This window comes from Chroicocephalus ridibundus, chromosome 20 (genome assembly GCF_963924245.1).
Source record: "Chroicocephalus ridibundus chromosome 20, bChrRid1.1, whole genome shotgun sequence".
Classification (NCBI taxonomy): domain Eukaryota; kingdom Metazoa; phylum Chordata; class Aves; order Charadriiformes; family Laridae; genus Chroicocephalus; species Chroicocephalus ridibundus.
In genome coordinates, this window is record NC_086303.1 from 2,676,814 (window position 1) to 2,693,886 (window position 17,073).

At 50.4% G+C, this 17,073-nt stretch overlaps 1 protein-coding gene across 5 annotated transcripts in view; it reads right to left on the reverse strand.

Moving 5' to 3' along the window:
* Positions 1-875: 875 nt before the first annotated feature.
* The window catches only part of BRPF3 (bromodomain and PHD finger containing 3), a 29,687-nt gene continuing 13,489 nt past the window's right edge, over positions 876-17,073 (reverse strand). For 2 of the 5 annotated variants that reach the window (XM_063356795.1, XM_063356796.1), the window contains exons 7-13: positions 16,494-16,760; positions 15,824-16,327; positions 13,352-13,448; positions 11,018-11,115; positions 9,020-9,117; positions 6,878-7,032; positions 876-3,401 (exon numbers count right to left, since the gene is read on the reverse strand). In XM_063356795.1, coding sequence (XP_063212865.1) covers positions 3,218-3,401; positions 6,878-7,032; positions 9,020-9,117; positions 11,018-11,115; positions 13,352-13,448; positions 15,824-16,327; positions 16,494-16,760 — 1,403 coding nt within the window. In that variant the 3' untranslated portion in view covers positions 876-3,217. The other 3 variants (XM_063356798.1, XM_063356797.1, XM_063356799.1) reach the window with 3 other exon arrangements.

A 17,073-nucleotide genomic window follows, 5' to 3' on the forward strand; every position in this document is an offset into this window, starting at 1 on the left:
ACCCTGGGCAGGGACACCCCCCGCCAGCCCAGGTTGCTCCAAGCCCCGTCCAACCTGGCCTTGAACCCCTCCAGGGATGGGGCAGCCACAGCTTCTCTGGGCAACCTGGGCCAGGGGCTCACCGCCCTCACAGCAAAGAATTTCTTCATGCTATCCAATCTGCATCTCCCCTCTTCCAGTTTAAACCTGTCCCCCCTCATCCCATGGCTCCCCTCCCTGATCCCGAGTCCCTCCCCAGCTTTCCTGGAGCCCCTTTAGGGACTGGCAGGGGCTGGAAGGTCTCCCCGGAGCCTTCTCTTCTCCAGGCTGAACCCCCCCAGCTCTCTCAGCCTGTCCCCACAGCAGAGGGGCTCCAGCCCTCCCAGCAGCTCCGGGGCCTCCTCCGGCCCCGCTCCAACAGCTCCATGCCAAGCATGGACAACATGGACAAGATGGACAACAGAGCCCTGCCAAGATGAGAAACACGCCCCAGCCAGGAGCCGGGGACCTCTGCACAGCTCGGTTCCTCTCCACCTGCCCAAACCCCCCTGCCCACAGCCCCGAATTCCCAATTCCCATCCCTTCGGGACTCTCGGCCACCCCCCGCTGCGCGGGAGCCCATCCTGCAGCACCCGGCCCCAGGACCCATCGCCCAGGGAACACACTCACCTCCGGGAGATGCTCGAGGCAGCACAAGAAACCCCTCTGCTGTCCCGTCCCTGTCCCTGCTCTTCCCAACCGCTTCGCGCCCGCATCCGGGACAACTGGGACCAATAAACACCACCCTGGTAAGAGACATCCTCAGGACAACACTAGGAAGGAAGGACTCTTTTTTTTTTTTTTTTTTTTTAATACATTAGAACATTTATTTCTCAGAGAGAAAATATAGTCTCAGACAGTCAGATTATAGTAGGTAAAATTAGCTTTTTTTTTTTTCTTTCTCTTTACAAGCATAGATTTTCTTATTACCTCTCGTATACCATCTGATATAAACAATTCTAGAAAGCAAATAAACTCACTTTCTACAATAAATAGAGCGATCTGTGCTTTACAGCAGACTGACAGTCACGTTTAGGTCCCGTAGCAACAGCAGGATATCAGCCAATTCAAACTCTAAAACGTCATTTAAAAAAAAAACAAAACCAAACAACAAAAAAAAACCCCAACAAACCCAAACCGAACCAAAAAAAAAAAAAACCAAAAAAAAAAAAACCCAAAAAAAAAAAAAAACCCAAACCCGAAAACAAAACCCCAAATCCCAAGATCTTAAAAACATATACACAGGTCACAAAGTCCACAGCTGAGCTACCACCCGGAAAAGTGTTACGTCCCTGGAAATAAATGACACGGTGTGCATATAAAAGACCCAGCAACACAACTGAGGACTTCAAGAACGGTGACAGTAGGTCTAAATAATTTAGAACCATATTTTACAACTATGTACACAACGTCCTTCCCTAGCCACACTCCGTAGGCATTTTATTATTATTATTATTATTTTTTTTTACAAAACCCTATGCCCCACCTCTATATGTTACAGGACTCTTCCTTCAAGTGTGGTTCCGCGTCCCAATGTATAAGAAGTGGTATTTTTAAAAAAGTAGACCAAGTAGAAATGGCAGTGATTACTTCCCACTATTCATTATTATTATTATTATTTATTATTATTATTATTAATTATTTTGACCCCCACATTCTCTTCAGTATGAAAAAGTTAAAATAATAAAAAAATAGTGAGTTAAAAAGCGAAATGGTGATATTCACTCTACAATCTTGCTCTGCGCCTTTGGTTCTTCAAACGGGGAAAGCGAAAAAAGGGAGAGACAACAGAAGAGATCCCGAGAAATCATAAAGTCCTTGGCTAATAGAAAAGGGTTTTCTCGTCAGGTTTCCAAACATCAGTTTTTGCAACACAACCCGCCCCCCCCAAAAAAAACAAAATAACGCAGGGATTGTCTGCAGAGCCGGGTTTACCGGGTTTTAATGGATGACAACGCTGGAGACCCCCCGAGCCCCGGCACCGGGGAACGGATCCGCGTGGTGCGGGGAGAAGGCGAAAAGGCAAAACGGTCGTGTGCTCTACTCAGCGCTTGGATTCAAGCCCAACCGAGCCAGCGGAAAACGTCGGAGAGGCAGAAAATCAAGGGAAGAAAAGCAGAGGAGCCTTACACCGAATGCGCGTAAACCAAGGCAAAAGATGCCTCTCCCTCCAACCCTGATCAACCGCGGTGCCCGCAGAGCTGCTCCAGCCCCTCAGACACCTCCAAAATGAGTTTTGCTGCGTAAAAAACAAACAAAAAAAAGGAAGTTATCTTTGCTTAGACTCACTGCTATACTAAACCCTGATACCAAACGTTACTGGAACAAGCACGGTCACAGAAATCAGAATTTAAACGTGAAACTACCAAATAAATGTCTAGGACGTACACACGCGCGCGTGCGCGCACACACGCAAAATCAGGTAATTTGCTTTTTTTTTTTTGTATTTAAAGCTCTGTGCATCTGTGCACGTCAGGCGTGCGCAGCAGCGGGGGAGGTCACCAAAATATCTCAAGCTTTCCTGAACGCAACGAGAGGAACCCAACGGGAAAACGCTACGTACGTAGGCAGGAAAATCGTAACGCAAACTCCCAGCTACGATTTTTTCTTCTTTTTTTTTTTTTTTTTTCTCCTTTTAATGCGATGCGACAATCAATAACGTCATTTAAAAAAAAAAAAAAAAAAAAAACAAAATGAAAAAGGCCAATGACGGTCAGGGTAAATTTGGCACAAGAAAGTCCAGTTGGGATTTCCCTAAAGGATCCTGGTTCGGTTACAGCGGCGACAGGTTCCCGGGAATCACTCGGGGCTGGCTGACGACTTCAAAACGCGCCCCCCCAGCCGTGGCGGGGGACAGGCAGGGGCGAGGGAGGGTGCGCGAGGTCTCAACATCCGCGTGCCGCCCTCTGCTCGCCGCCATCAGCTCACCTGGGCTCCCGGCAGCTTTTCCCAGCTACCTCCCCGCTCCTGGCCCTGCGGACTGTACATTTCACCTCCTGCCAGCTCTTCGGCGAGACACATTCAGGAAGAAGCCGGACAGGCTCTTTTTTTTTTTGGCACATTTCAGGGTACTTCGGAGGAGCGCTGACAGCCGCTGGGCTCGGCGTCCCCCGGCCGGTCAGCGCACGAGGACGGGCCGCTCCGTCGAGGCGGCGAGCGCCGGGTCTGGAAGCAAAGGAGGAGCCGCCACCCCGAGCCCTTACAGGTAATTGGACGTAACGAAGGGATGATCTCCCCGCACGCGGCTCATGTGAATCATGGCTCGGTCGTAGGCCACCTGCACAGACTTGCGGATGCTGGTTTTTCGGCCTTCCATCATCTTTAACTTGTCCACTGTGTCGTCCACGCCGAGGGGATAGACTTTGTCACGCGGAAGCCACTGCCTGCGAGAGAAAGGAGAGCACAAAACCCCGTCACCGAGGGCATCGAGTGAGGAAACAGGGAAAGAAGAGCAAATACCTGGAGGCCTCTTGCCCTCGCAACGCTACGCTACGCTCCCCTGCAGGAGGCTGACCGCTCCCACGTCCCTGGCTCTTATAGCGGCTGCCACAGGCCAAGGAGTTTGTCCCAAGAGTTTCCAAGACGTGGCCAAGCACTCCAGCTCCTCAAGCTTTCCCCACGTCTCTCAGCAGCGATTAGTCACCGATTGTCATCTCCTCCCCAGGAGCAGCTACACTCGTGTCATCTATTTGTTTATATAATTAACACCCCACAATGATCACAGAATGGTTCGGGTTGGAAGGGACCTTAAAGATCACCTAGTTCCAAGCCCCTGCCCTGGGCAGGGACACCTCCCACCAGCCCAGGTTGCTCCAAGCCCCGTCCAACCTGGCCTTGAACCCCTCCAGGGATGGGGCAGCCACAGCTTCTCTGGGCAGCCTGGGCCAGGGGCTCACCACCCTCACAGCAAAGAATTTCTTCCTCAGATCCCATCTCAATCTCCCCTCTTGCAGTTTGAGGCCGTTACCCCGTGTCCTATCATTACACTCCCTGATCCAGAGTCCCTCCCCATCCTTCCTGTAGCTCCCTTTAGGGACTAGAAGGTCTCCCCGGAGCCTTCTCTTCTCCAGGCTGAACCCCCCCAGCTCTCTCAGCCTGTCCCCACAGCAGAGGGGCTCCAGCCCTCCCAGCAGCTCCGGGGCCTCCTCTGGCCCCGCTCCAACAGCTCCATGTCCTTGTTGTGGTGAGGACTCCAGAGCTGGACGCAGTACTCCAGGTGGGGTCTCCCCAGAGCGGAGCAGTGGGGCAGAATCACCTCCCTGGACCTGCTGCCCACGCTTCTTTTGATGCAGCCCAGGCTGCGGGGAGTTTCTGGGCTGTAAGTGCACGTTGCCAGCTCATGTTGAGCTTCTCCTCCACCAACGCCCCCAAGTCCTTCTCCTCAGGGCTGCTCTCCAGCCATTCTCCGCCCAGCCTGGATTTGTGCCTGGGATTGCCATGACCCAGGTGCGGGACCTTCCAATGATGCTACAAACGTTTAAATGCATTTGACACGGAAGAACGACCTGTGGCCAAAATGCCTTCCTGCACGAGCACAGATTTTTCTCTCCTTGGAGTCCCTACTCAAGGCTTTCAACACTCCTCCGAGCTCCAGGGGAAACTTGGAAACTCCTGCGTTCCACAGAGCAGCAAACACAGGGACTTCCATGGTGGAAAGCAAGTTTTTATCCCCGAGAAAGCTCTGCCTTGTTCCAAGAGGCTGTAAGCACGAGCGTTTGGGTGCCTACAACTATCTGAGTATCATCCCGAAACAGGCAGCTTCCAGTAAACACGTCCCAAGCCCAAGTTGACCCCAACCAACTGATGACCTAAATTGCAAGTGCCTTTTCTATAGCAAGTTTTTGCTGTGCAGTCATTAGCCCAGGTTAACTAGCGCACTCAGAAACATGCTAGCCACCTTTCCTAACGAAGCCCAGCCCCCAGGAGTTAAATCTCGGCCACTGCTAGCACACGGGCAACCCCGGGCAGCTCAGCTTGTCTTCACCACCAAGACAAGGGACCAGCGTCAGTCTTTGTGACCCTTCCGCAGCATCACTGAAGTCAGCAGAAGCTGGATCTGGCACTAAGAGGGGTTTTTGGGACTTTCCTGAGGGGCCTTAGCTTCCCACAAACTGCAAACAAGGATCTAAGTGGCCACTTAAACGTATAAACATCTACCGGAGCTTGTTTTCAACAAGAGCAGGGCAAAGCCGAGGAAATGCTGATTTTTATTGGGAAGGTAGTTTCAATTACAAGTTTGGATTTAGATTTTTCAAAACCGATGATTACAGCAGCAGGAAGCGTGGCGCTGCCATCGATTTTTCAGCTGAAAATCATTAGTACCTCTTTGAAGAACGTGCCCTGCATCAAGCGGTTCTGGTAATCAGAGACAGTGAAACAATGCAGTGTACTAATAAAAAAACCTCAGGAGTGTGTCTCTTGGCACCTCTTTTCCCCAGAGGACACAAAAATAATCATCGAGTGATGTAAACGTGATCCCCTCCTCAGCTTCCCCAGAAGACGGCACAGGCTTTTCCTTCGCCTGTGCTGCACCTTGCCTCCGCCTCTTTGAACTGCATAAAACACTGCAGCGGCCCCAAAATGTAGGGGGAACCACTCTCCCTCGCTGCTTCCCCCTGCTGTCTTTGGCTCTGCTCTCTCCCCGTGGTGCACCTTCCCTCCAGCCGCGACCCGGCCCCTGGGCAACGCTCACCTCCTCCTCCAGCCCCTCGCCCTTCCCTGCTCGCACGGGAGACGCTGCCTCTGCCAGGGCTGCCTGGCCGCATCCTCACTCAACCCCCTTCCAGGGAGAACAAGGAGGAGAAGGACTCTCAAAGCACCGCGAGGCTCCTTTTTAAACTCGATACCTTATTTTACAGAGGCGGCAGCAGAAGAGGCAAGCCCATTCCCTCCTCCATGTGCACCCCAACAGCCCAGCATCCTCTTTGTCCGCAGCATAAACTCTCCGGAGCTGCGATCCCAGCCGCGCACGGGGATTCCGTCCTGTGTGACAATTTATTTCCTTGGTCCGTGTTCCCACACGGCGTTTGCTGGCTAAATAATCCGGCGGGTTCAGCGTGCGGCCGCCTGCCTCGTTACGGCGACTCACCTCTCCCAGCATAAGGTTCCAATTTTCTAAGTATTCCCACTGTTTCACGCATGGATTTCAAAGCCTTATTGCTCCTTTTTGAGGCACTTCACTGGTTTGTGGCTTATTGTATCTGCCTGGGTTGCTGTTACCACGTGAGCGTGGTCAGCCACTGACGCTAAAATCAGCAGATTCAGTCTGTCCAAGACAGAACAGTAAAAGGCCTTGAGATATTTCACTTGCCCTGAACCTGGTGCTCACACCTACATCTTCCGTCTGAAACAAATATCTTGATTTGAAAACTGCGGGGATTCGGCCCCTCTGAAAAATCAGGCAAGTCTAAATATGGAATAAACCCAGCTTTCCGAAAACGTTACCCTGGAGATTTTTGGCAAATCTTCCGCGCAGCAGCGGAACTGGCTGCTCAGTCTGCTGGTGTTTTAAAGTCAAACGCTTTCGCTAATTTGCTGCAGATTTTGACGACTAAATTAGCTCTTCGCGTGCCTCGGTATTTTTGTGGTGATGTGACCCCTGGGCGAAGGGGTGGAAGTGGGTGGAAGGGTGACCCCACCATGGAAGTGGAACACTCAGATGTCACGCTTTTGGGCCAGGGAAAAGCAGGCTGGCTTCCTCAGTTAGACTCTTCTTGGCTGCTGCAATATTTAAATTCTCCAATTTGCACGTAAGATAATCACCATAATTCCTGCATGCTCCCCAAAGAGCACGTTAAATCTCCCCTCTCCGCCACCGCCCTCACCGCAGATCCCCGCCCGTCCGTCCGCACACACTCACCAGGTTCTCTTGTTGTCAAAGAAAAGGACAAGGAAGAGCTTTTCTCCTGCCTCTGTCTGCCTCTGCTCCCCCAGCTTCAACACGTCCATGGGTGGGACGGGGATGGGGACCCCATTGTGCAGCAAACCCTCGCGCGGCATCTTGGGGTCGATTATCTAGTGGCACAGGGAAAGGATATTTAAGCACAGAATCCTTCAAGTACCGCAGAGAATGCGTTATTTTTTTTTTCCTGTTCTTTCAGTCTACCCGAGCTGGACAATTAGGATGGGTAAAAAAAATTGCTAGCTCCGTCTCAGCGGCAATTTTTAAGCAATTTTCCTACCCTTGAAGCTTTCAGTCCATTCAGTCCAAAGGCCGAGCACCCAATCGTAAAAAAAGGAAAGGACATCAATAGGTGGCTCTGCGTGGATGTAGATGCGTTCACACGAATTGGTAATTTACTACAAACTCGGTATTTTTGTGTTCAGCAAAGGATTTCCTTCCCTCACTCCTAACTTGTACAAGGCATGTAACACCACCGCTGTCCTCAGCAGGCACAACGCGATTTCCCAACAGCTCCGCTCTGCCGCGATTCCGTTGCCTTCAGCGGCGCCGCTCAGATTTCTGCTGCTATTAGAGCAGAATCGGGCCCAGTGTTTGGAGAGGGGCCAGGCAGTGCCAGCTTTATCAGGTTCGGGGAACGCAGACTACGGTCATTTTGGAGAGAGGTAACAACAGATGCATCGATTCTCCCCGTATCGAGCAGAAATGTCAGCGTCCAACATTCATGCTACGGGATCACAGGAGAACGAAACAGCACAGGGTGGATGTAACGCTCGGTCTAGTCCTCTTTGACTCCTGACCTTGGCTCCTAAGGGCTTGAAAATGCAGTTTGGCTTCGACGTTGGCCAGCTGGAGGAATTTATTAAGACACTTCACTACGGCAAAAGAAAGCTATAAAAAACCGCCTTTTTTGGGGACAATCTCACCATTTAAGGCCACGCTAAAGCACAGTTTAACTTTGGCTGTAGCCACACAAAGATCTAAAAATGCTTTGGCTGGCCAACACGGCTAGCAGATCTCCCCTCTGGGCTCCCACTTAGTCAGAGCACGGCCGAGGGTCACTCTTTTAGCCCAATCTGCCCTTTTTGACGGCATCAGAAGTGCGCTCAGCCACGGCCGGGCAGACACGCTGGGTCAGCTTACGGCTGGTTTCACAGCTCTGCTGCCTGGATGTAGGGATCCGTGTAATCTCCGCGCTGACCACATGGGTTTCACCCCCTACAGCTCCTCAGCAGTCACGAGCGCCGTCTCTCTTGGCGATCCCAACCACGAAGGCACTCGAGGGGATGGCTGCAGCCATGCAGAAATTACATGGAGCAGAGACGGCAGGAAGAGCCACGTCTCAAGGAATATATTTAAAAGCGGCAGAAATAACAAAACACAGTCAGCCGACCTCATGCTCTAGTTTATAGTTTTACTTCAGCAATCTCTGTTGATAACTTAACAAGCACCTAAAAGCCCGCGGCGGTACTGGCACTTCCCAGCAGTGACTGCGTGTCATATCTTGCTTTGGAACCGACTGTGGTGCTCACTGAAGCCAGGTTTAAGGATGTCACATTAATAGTCAAATATCCAAAGACGGATAAATCTAAAGGAAATAGCGCTCAAAGGACTGGGTGCAAACACATGCGGATATTCTCATATTTAAATCAAACATATGGTTATTGCAAGAGGATATATACATCGCAAGGCCAGTTGGGCACCTACGTATGGAGTTGTACTCACTATAGAGGAAAATGTGGAGGCAGTTAGACACCAGTGGAACCTGGTGCCTGCCTTTGTAAAATTTAGGTCTTCTCATGCCAACGGTACCGATTACTTTCCCCATACCCGCAGAGTGAACGGGAGAGGAGAGGAAAAATCTCCTCCTATCCCTGGCCCCAAGAGAACAATGTTTTATGAATCCTCTGCAATGCTCCGAAACAATGAGCGCAGGGAAAACTAACCGTGCAAAGGGGTTGAAAAAAAAAAATATTAAAAAGGACACACTGGATGATTTTGGGAAGTTTTCCTTTTCTGTCTGGTTACACTGCACATCAGCGCTGTGTTCCGGGCTACCTGCGCCGCGGGTACGGACAGTGAGAGCAAGGGGGTACTTACCAAGGCAGGGTAGGAGGGATAGCCACGGCACTTGGCCCACACGAGCTCCAGGGGCTCCAGCTCAGCCTGACTCTCAAGGGACATCAGGAGAGTCCTGCCTAAGGGACAGAAGGAGACATGGCTTTGGAGGGCGAGTCTTTGCAAGGGGGTTACGGTAACACGAGAAACCACAGCATCATCTAACCCAGACACAGACGAACTACCGCCGTACTGAAAACATACTGCCAATATTTGTTTTACTTTTTTTAACCTATTTGCTTCCTCAGCAAGGAGAAAGCTGGAATTTCACCTTTTTTTCATAGCAAACCTATTATACAGTTATTCGTCACACAGGAACACACATTTAATCATTACCGCGTGCACAAATGCATAATTCCAGGCCATTTAATCAAGATCTAGAACAAAATCGAAAGCCACTTATTGTTTGTACGTATCTGCGTTGGGTATCCAATCCAGAGGAGATAAGACACACACCTCATCTGTAATAAGTTTACGATAAAATTTAATGTGCAATGAGATCTAGCCGGGCCACAGCGAATGCCCAGCCTCCTGTGTGCTCTCTCAGCACAGCCGTGTTCGGCATTAAAATAAAGCCACAATCTCCTAAATCACGGGTCTAAGTCTATGCATGCATGCAGCTTCAGATGAACTCTTTAATATGGAAATATTCATCCCATTCAGTTCTGGGGCGAACAGCTGCTCTATCACTGAAATCAAATGGGTATACAAGAGATGAATTTGGTCCATTAGGCTCCACCAAGCCAAATCCATCCTCAGTGCAACTGATGAAGCTGTATCTGAGATTAATCTGGACCACTGTTCAGAGAGCTCCTTTTTATTCCTCCTAAATACAAATATCTAGACTCCTCCGGTGCCGTAGACTTTGGGGCTATTTGATCCCTGCAGGAAATGCCTGGTTCTAGTTGACAGAAGTCTATTAGCCATCAATTTCTTCAACATGAAGTCAGAAGTATTGCAAAAGATCCTTTCAAGACATGAATAACTCATCTGCCAGCTTCTGCCCCTGGAAACGGAGTAATCATCTTCATTAACGTGGATTTTACAGCAAGTAGTGCTTGCTCTCGGGCCGGGAATGCTCAAACGCTTTACCAGAAGTCAGACTGAATCTAGAAAAGGCTGCGTACAACCCAAACGAGCGCCCTGCCAAGAGGGATCTGATCTGCTTCTCCACAGATGTATTCTTCCATTAATGAAATGACTTTCGAAACCACAGAATTGTCCCACTGATTCTAATTCTCCCGGTCCCAGCCCTGCTCTGCGAGCTTATCCCCGAAGCAGATTGCTGAGCGCGCGGGGGCCGGGATAATAACGGTTCCCAGGGAGCCAGCACACGGGAGCTGTGCAGAAGGGAACAGGCGTTCCAGGGACTCAAAGCTGAATTCTGATTTCAGCATAAACCTGCAATGACTCTATCACTGACACACCGTAAGGAAGACAAGAATCTGGTTATGTGAAGACTGGTGTAGTGCCTTGGGTAGTATTAGAGGAGCGTTACTCAATTTTACTCATGTATAGCACAGTCTGACAAAGACGACTTTGTTACGAAGAGCTTGGAAGCAACGACGGCAATACAAGAGGGAACAGCTAGGAAGTCATCTCCAGAGAGACCCTTCTTATAATTACGATTTGCTGTTTGTATTGTCATTAGAGAGAAGTAGTCCCAAAATCAGGAGAAGACAGTGCCAGGGACGTCACACACACCAGACCTACAGAACGCACCCACCTGAGGGCAACAGAGGGCACAGGCAGGCAGCAAAAGCAGGAAAAACCTTTTATGCAATAACGTGAATTTGTAAAAAAGCAGGTAATAACACATGGGGGGGTCAGCAGCATGGATAGTCCATGCAGGACTGGTTCCTGGCGTGCACTGTGTCCTGCTCCCCCTGGTTCAGATGGGTGATGGGTGTCAGCCCTGCAGTGTGGCGGGACGGGAGCAGGGTGCTCCCCAAAGTGGGGCTGCTGCGCCGCCGTGCTCACCTGAGCTGCTGTAATCGGAGTCTCCGTTCACGCCTTCCAAGAAGGGCACCCGGGAAAGAGCCGGCTTCCCTCGACTTCGCTTGGGAGGCATCAAACCACTGTTAGAAAGATACGGAAAAGCAGGTATTAGGAGAAAACGGATTGCCCTTGAAAACAAAGCCAAGTCAATGGATTCCTCAGCTCTGTTTAGAATGCAAAATTACTGTGCTGCGGCACCCTCGACAGGACAAGAAGACTGAATACTTGAGCAAAATGTCAATCAATACGTCCCTTGTGGTGCAAGTACACTGGACATCACCCAGCTTTGCCATGAGCAATGAAAAAGGCCTAATGGAAACCAAGCGATAAGGAAGAAACCCAGCAAAGACTTCATGCTGGAGAGCATATACGCAACTGGACTCTATCAGCCCGTGTCCTGAACGTCCTTTTACCTGATCGCTACAAACATTTCAGAAAAGGGACTACCTCCACCTCAAGCAATCATATTTTTTCACTCATTGTAACCCGTTCCTTTTTGTTATTTATTTACAATTTTCTAAGAACCAGCCCATTCTGAATAAATTTGGTGCTCAAAAAGAGTGGAGACAAAAGCAGTAAACAGAGCCGTTCCTAAATAGAATAATTGCACAAGTTATCCATGAGACACCAGCTTGTTTTTAATTCCTTGTTTTGTGGGTGTCACACAGCTCTAATGTAATTTTTGCTGCGTGAATTGCTTGCAATTATTGTAATAAGCACTTGCATCGCACTTTTCATCTTCAAAGAACTATACAAACATCAACTAACAAGTCCCCACGCTCCCCTGTGAATTCAGATTTGTCTCCCTCGCTTCCAGCTGGGGAAACGGAGGCAAATGTGGCGGGGCCCATGAGGCCAAGACATGGTTTGAAAGGGAGTTTCTGGCTCCTGCTCCTGTTCTGAGAGCATCCTCAGCCCATGAAGGGTTTCGGCGTGACTCGAGGCAATGACCGAGCTGAAGATCCGGGCACACAGCCCAGAGGAGAGGGGAGAGATGAAGAATTGGGTGGGTGTCCCATCTCAGAGAAGAGCTGGAGGTCTGTGCCTCCAAGGGGCTCGGCATGTTCTAAGGGAACTCATTTATTCCTAAGGGAAACAATTTACTGGGGCACTACGTGTTTCCCTCGGGCTGCCCAGAACCTGACTGCGGAGGCGGGATCACTCTAACGCAGGGAAAAGCCCTCACACCTAAATTGCTCCTCCAAACCCAGGGCCTTGCCCTTTGTCATGGGCACAAAAACCTTTGCAAGCAGATTTATAATGGAAACACGAATCAAAACCTTAGCTACAACCGCAAAATTACACACCTCTTTTGACAGCTAACATTTAGGATCACTCTGCATAGCAGAGCGAAGTTTTCATTTAAAAAACGCTCCTGGGATTCAACCCTGCTGCAGAATAATGTGTTACTCAGCTACTAGTTCTAAATCGTAGCGTCGGTCCTGAGAGCGGGTGTGCACGGGGAGATTTACGATTTTAAGAGCCCGACTGACCCTGCAAGCTCGAGGTTTTACAGGACTAACCGAGCACATTGCATCGGGAGGAAGCATAAAATGCCTGAACGTATTTCACTAGTGATGGGTCGTCAAAGACAAGCAGAGGGCAGCGACATGTTGAAGGCACTGAAAATATTAGTAAGAATATCAACTAAGGAAGTCTTGATTCTGCCTGTCCTGGACGATCTTAGCCATCAAGGTCAAACGTTCTCAGCCTGCTACTCACACAAATGTGATTCTGGCATAAACACAGGTTTTACCGTGCAGTGAAAGGGCTGTGAAATGATTTCAGTCAGTGACAGGAGGCCTGGGTGGGTAGGTAAGACCAGAAAATAGATATGGTACCCATGTGTGCCCGCTGCATCTGACCGAAAGACGACACCTTTGCTCTAAGTCTGCTCAGTCCTGTCTGAAGTGCCCAGTTCTGCTTTTAAACTTCCAAGAGGAAGAAAGCAGCAATTCAGTAGGAGACAGAAGTTCAGATTCACCCGCGGTGCTGGGATGGACATTTGAGTTCAAGGTTTTACTAGCTTTGGCTCTCAAGAACTGCAAGAAGGTATGCATCAGCGAGAGGATGTGTATGTATTAAGAAACAGAAGGGTAACAGATACGCATCTGCTTTTGGGTATCAAGCGCTGCTTTGGGACCCATTGCTTAAGAGGACGGGGTGGAACCTGAGAAGCTTTTTGTCCTCAGGGTCAGCACACAAAATAAGTAACAGTTTGGGCTGGTTTTGACAAAGAAGTCGAATGATAAAACCAGGCAGATTAATCCAGACACAGAAGGTGTTCTGGGGAACGGTTTTACACGGGGCACTTACCTGCAGGCTTCAAACGCCAGCCCACCGCCCAGGCTAGAGCTGCACTCCGAGTCAGAGCCGCTTTCTGCGTGCTTGGCGAAGCCGTTAGTCACTCCTGCTGAGGAAACAAATGGGACTCAGCCCAAAGGAGCAACAGCAAGACACAGAGATGCTACCAAGGCTCAGGTAGGGTCAGTGTCCCATGACTCACAGCCACAAAGATGCCGAGTACTTCAACCAGAGAAGGAACTCCCTGTGCAGAGCTCCCCAGACTCAGCTGCAACCAAAAGTGACTAATAAAAGTTATTTCTACCCCCGACACATGAAAAATAAGGCTGTCTTTGAAGAAGCAAGTGCTGGAGAAGTGCCCGGGGATGGTATAGGAGAGCTCCACGCGGTGTCCGGCTCACTGGGCAAGGCCAGAGGCCAGGAAATGAACCACTTGCTCATCTGGCTTCAAGTGTCGTTTGGAAGGGACATGGAGGTTCCATGCTGACTGCCACGGACTTCTCCCTACCTCACCCCGGTTCCGGCTGCTGGGCTGGTCCCTGCCCACGGGAGCAGGCACATAAAACCACAGCTTATTCGGTTACAGGTTCCTTGCTGAGAGAAAACTGCTCTAGGAAAAACTCATTGCTTCCACAGCTGGAAATGAGATTTTCCAGCAGACAGAGCAGACACTGAGGAAGCAAATTCCCCCTGGGTAGAAGGCGGCTCCCCACCACCTTCCTCTCTAGCCAGTGCAAATGTCACTATAGCTGTAAGTGGAATATTTCACTTCTTTGCCCCGTAGCCATAAATGGAATACTGCACTTCTTTGCCCCAGACGCCCACGGTGCTGGAGATCTTCCCTTCCCTGCCAGGTTTACTGCTCTGCACACTTGAGGGATACCTACACAGAGAGCTGGGATCATCCCCGAGCTTAGACAAGATCCATGACCAGTGCCAGACAGGGGTGGACAGGGAATGACCCCCGAGAGCATCCCCAAGCCCAGAGCAGGCAGGGGAAGGCAGACGACCATGGCCTTCCCCCACCCAGGGACCCATCGCCCCCAGGTTCCCCGTGGGCTCATCAAAAGCCCATCAGCCATACAAAGGGAAAACTGACACCAAGGCCACTACTGTGTTTCCAGCTGTAAATATGGAATGGCCACAAGGAGCACATTTCGGGGAAACACCTTGTTCTGACAATCCCGACCATGCCGACCTGCTCCTGCGGTAACACAGATTCGGCACACCAGACACTCCCTCCCGTTAGGAGAAATCCGTTGTGTTTGAAACAGTGGAAGGAGCCGAATCACAAAAGCAGCGCTGCAAATCATAGGAAAAAACCACCAGTGCTGCTTCAGCAGAGGAGAAATGTCACTGCCTGCTTATCAGTGATTTTCCAGCACCCTGCCTGTATGTTTTTAATTTCAAGCCCTCATTCTGACCTGTATCCATTGTGGGCAACTCCTCTCTGCTTTAACTACTGGCAGATGATGATGGCGAGTCTCTCAACTACCTGCCTTTCTTTGGGGAAGTCATTTGCGTTTCCTTTCATCTGTCCTGGTAAATCAGTTCCCACGTTCCAGTGCTTTCCTCCCACTCTCAGTTTGCCAGCAACCTTCTGACAGCCAAATAACTTTAAGATAGTATTTGAGGTATGGGCTAAGTCCAGCCTTGCGGATGGGAACTGCGCAATGATGGCCGTTAACACAGAATTAAAAAGAAATCACATTGTCGTCACTCAGATGTTCCTTTTCACCTTGTGCCTTTCCAAATTTCACCTCAGCTGCTTATTCTCATTTGTAGACCTAATTTGAAAAGCAACCTCCTCGGTATTCCCACTAATTTTATTTAAATCCCAGAACTGAGGGTAGAGCTGATGTAAAAGCAACGTTTAACATCTCATCTCACACAGGCGCTGTGTTACTGGTCCACCGCACGCTTCCAACTGATTGCACCATTTCTGTAGCAGGAAACTCTCACTCCTAGGAGCGCCCGAGCCAACGCAAACCCTTCCACGAGGGCAGGAATACCAACACTTCTCAGCCCTTACTGGAGACCCCAGAGTCTCCAGCCAAGCCATTCAACAGCTCCGCAAGCAGCTGAGCGTGTTGGCTTGCCCTGCAAAAAAATGGCAAAGTCTCTCTTACAGCAACCCCGCTGACGGGTAAAGGGAAGAATTACTTGTGACCTCCCTGGGCTTTATCTTGGTACCTTTATATGTCTAAAATGGAGTTTTCTAGAGCTGAAAGAAGTTACCAGAAACTCCAGAGGTACAACTCATTATGGACGTGTCTTGTCTGTGCTATTTTAGAAACGTGTCGAAGAGATGAAGCGTTCACCAGGCACCTCTGGCTACAGCGACTATGTCTCCTCTAAACATAAAGCAATTTTCAGGTGAGCAGTTTAGATGTAGATGTCTTTACTCGATCCCAGGACTCCCACTCCCTCAGCTCCATCTCACTTTCCAAGGGTACAGAAGGAAGAGAAATCCCAAGGAATTACCTCTCTGTCCGGCTTCCCTGGGTGACTTCTCTCCATCGCTCTCGCTGCAGGTCCTGCTCTGTGGCCGCTTCCGAGCTTCTCGTTCCCTGTCAGGGCGGGAGGGCGAAAGCTGCCCGCTCTGCCTGTGGTCCTCCCCGTTCTCCAGGGAGCAGTCCAGGCCTCTTTGCAGCTTCACCCCATTCTTAGCTTTTTTAAAAAGGACAGATGTCCGTCGGCCCACGCCGCTGAAAGGGGGGCTGGCAGGGGTGTCTGCAGGCGGCAAGGCCAGTCCGTTGAGGCCATTGTCGCTGAGCAGGCGCTGGAAAGCTTGGCTCTCCCGTTGCAGCGCCTTCTTGTCGAAGAGCTCCCTGTCCGACATCACCCTCTTCTGCAGCTCATTCAAGGATTTGCTTTCACTGATGGGTTTGAGCGTCGGAGGTTCCTGCAGAGAGTCCAGCTCTGAGAGGGAGGGTGCAGGTCCTGTGGGCTCCAAGGTCGGAGGGTGCGGGGGCTTGGCATCATCTCCTAAAGGAATAAAGAATCTGCTTGAACATTTTAGAAAGAGGTATTCCCAAAATTCCCAACAGCAATTCCCATGTTTCATCGGGGCCACAGACAGGAGAAGCAGCAGGTGCTGACTGTTGACATGCACTAGGCGAGCTGGAGCTAAAATCCTGCTGCAGCCTCTCACCTTTATCCTCTTCCTCATCCCCTTCCCTTGAGGATTTATCCAGCCCCTCTTCCTGCGGCACAGGCTCCCCATTGGGCATGGTCTTGTTCTGCTGCTGGGCCAGCTTCTGCCGAATGGAGTTGATCTCCCGTCTCAGGAGCCGGACGCGTCGTGTCCGGGCGCCGCTGGACCGCACGGTGCTCACCATGTCCAGCTTCTCCAGCAGCTCCTTCAGCTGGGCCTCCAAGGAGAGGTGAGCCCGGTTCTCCGGGAGGAGGATGTTATCCACTGCATCAAAAGAGAGTGTAGCAGTGAAGGGAAGGAGCAAGGCTTCTTGAAGACGCATTTGGGACCATTGCTACGCCTCATTCCCACTGCCGCTATTCGTGAACCAACTGTTTTAGTTCAGGGATTTAGGAATTGTTAACCTTGGAGCTCTGACCTCCTTTGGGTAAAAAGCAGCTGATTTAACTTGCACTACTCTCCAATTGCCATTACTGTCCCAGAGGCAACACTGAAAGGACACGTGTCTGCACCCAGCTCGCACCCCAGGTCCTTGGCAGAAACCTATTTCATTGCCAGGTTAAATGACAAAAACAGA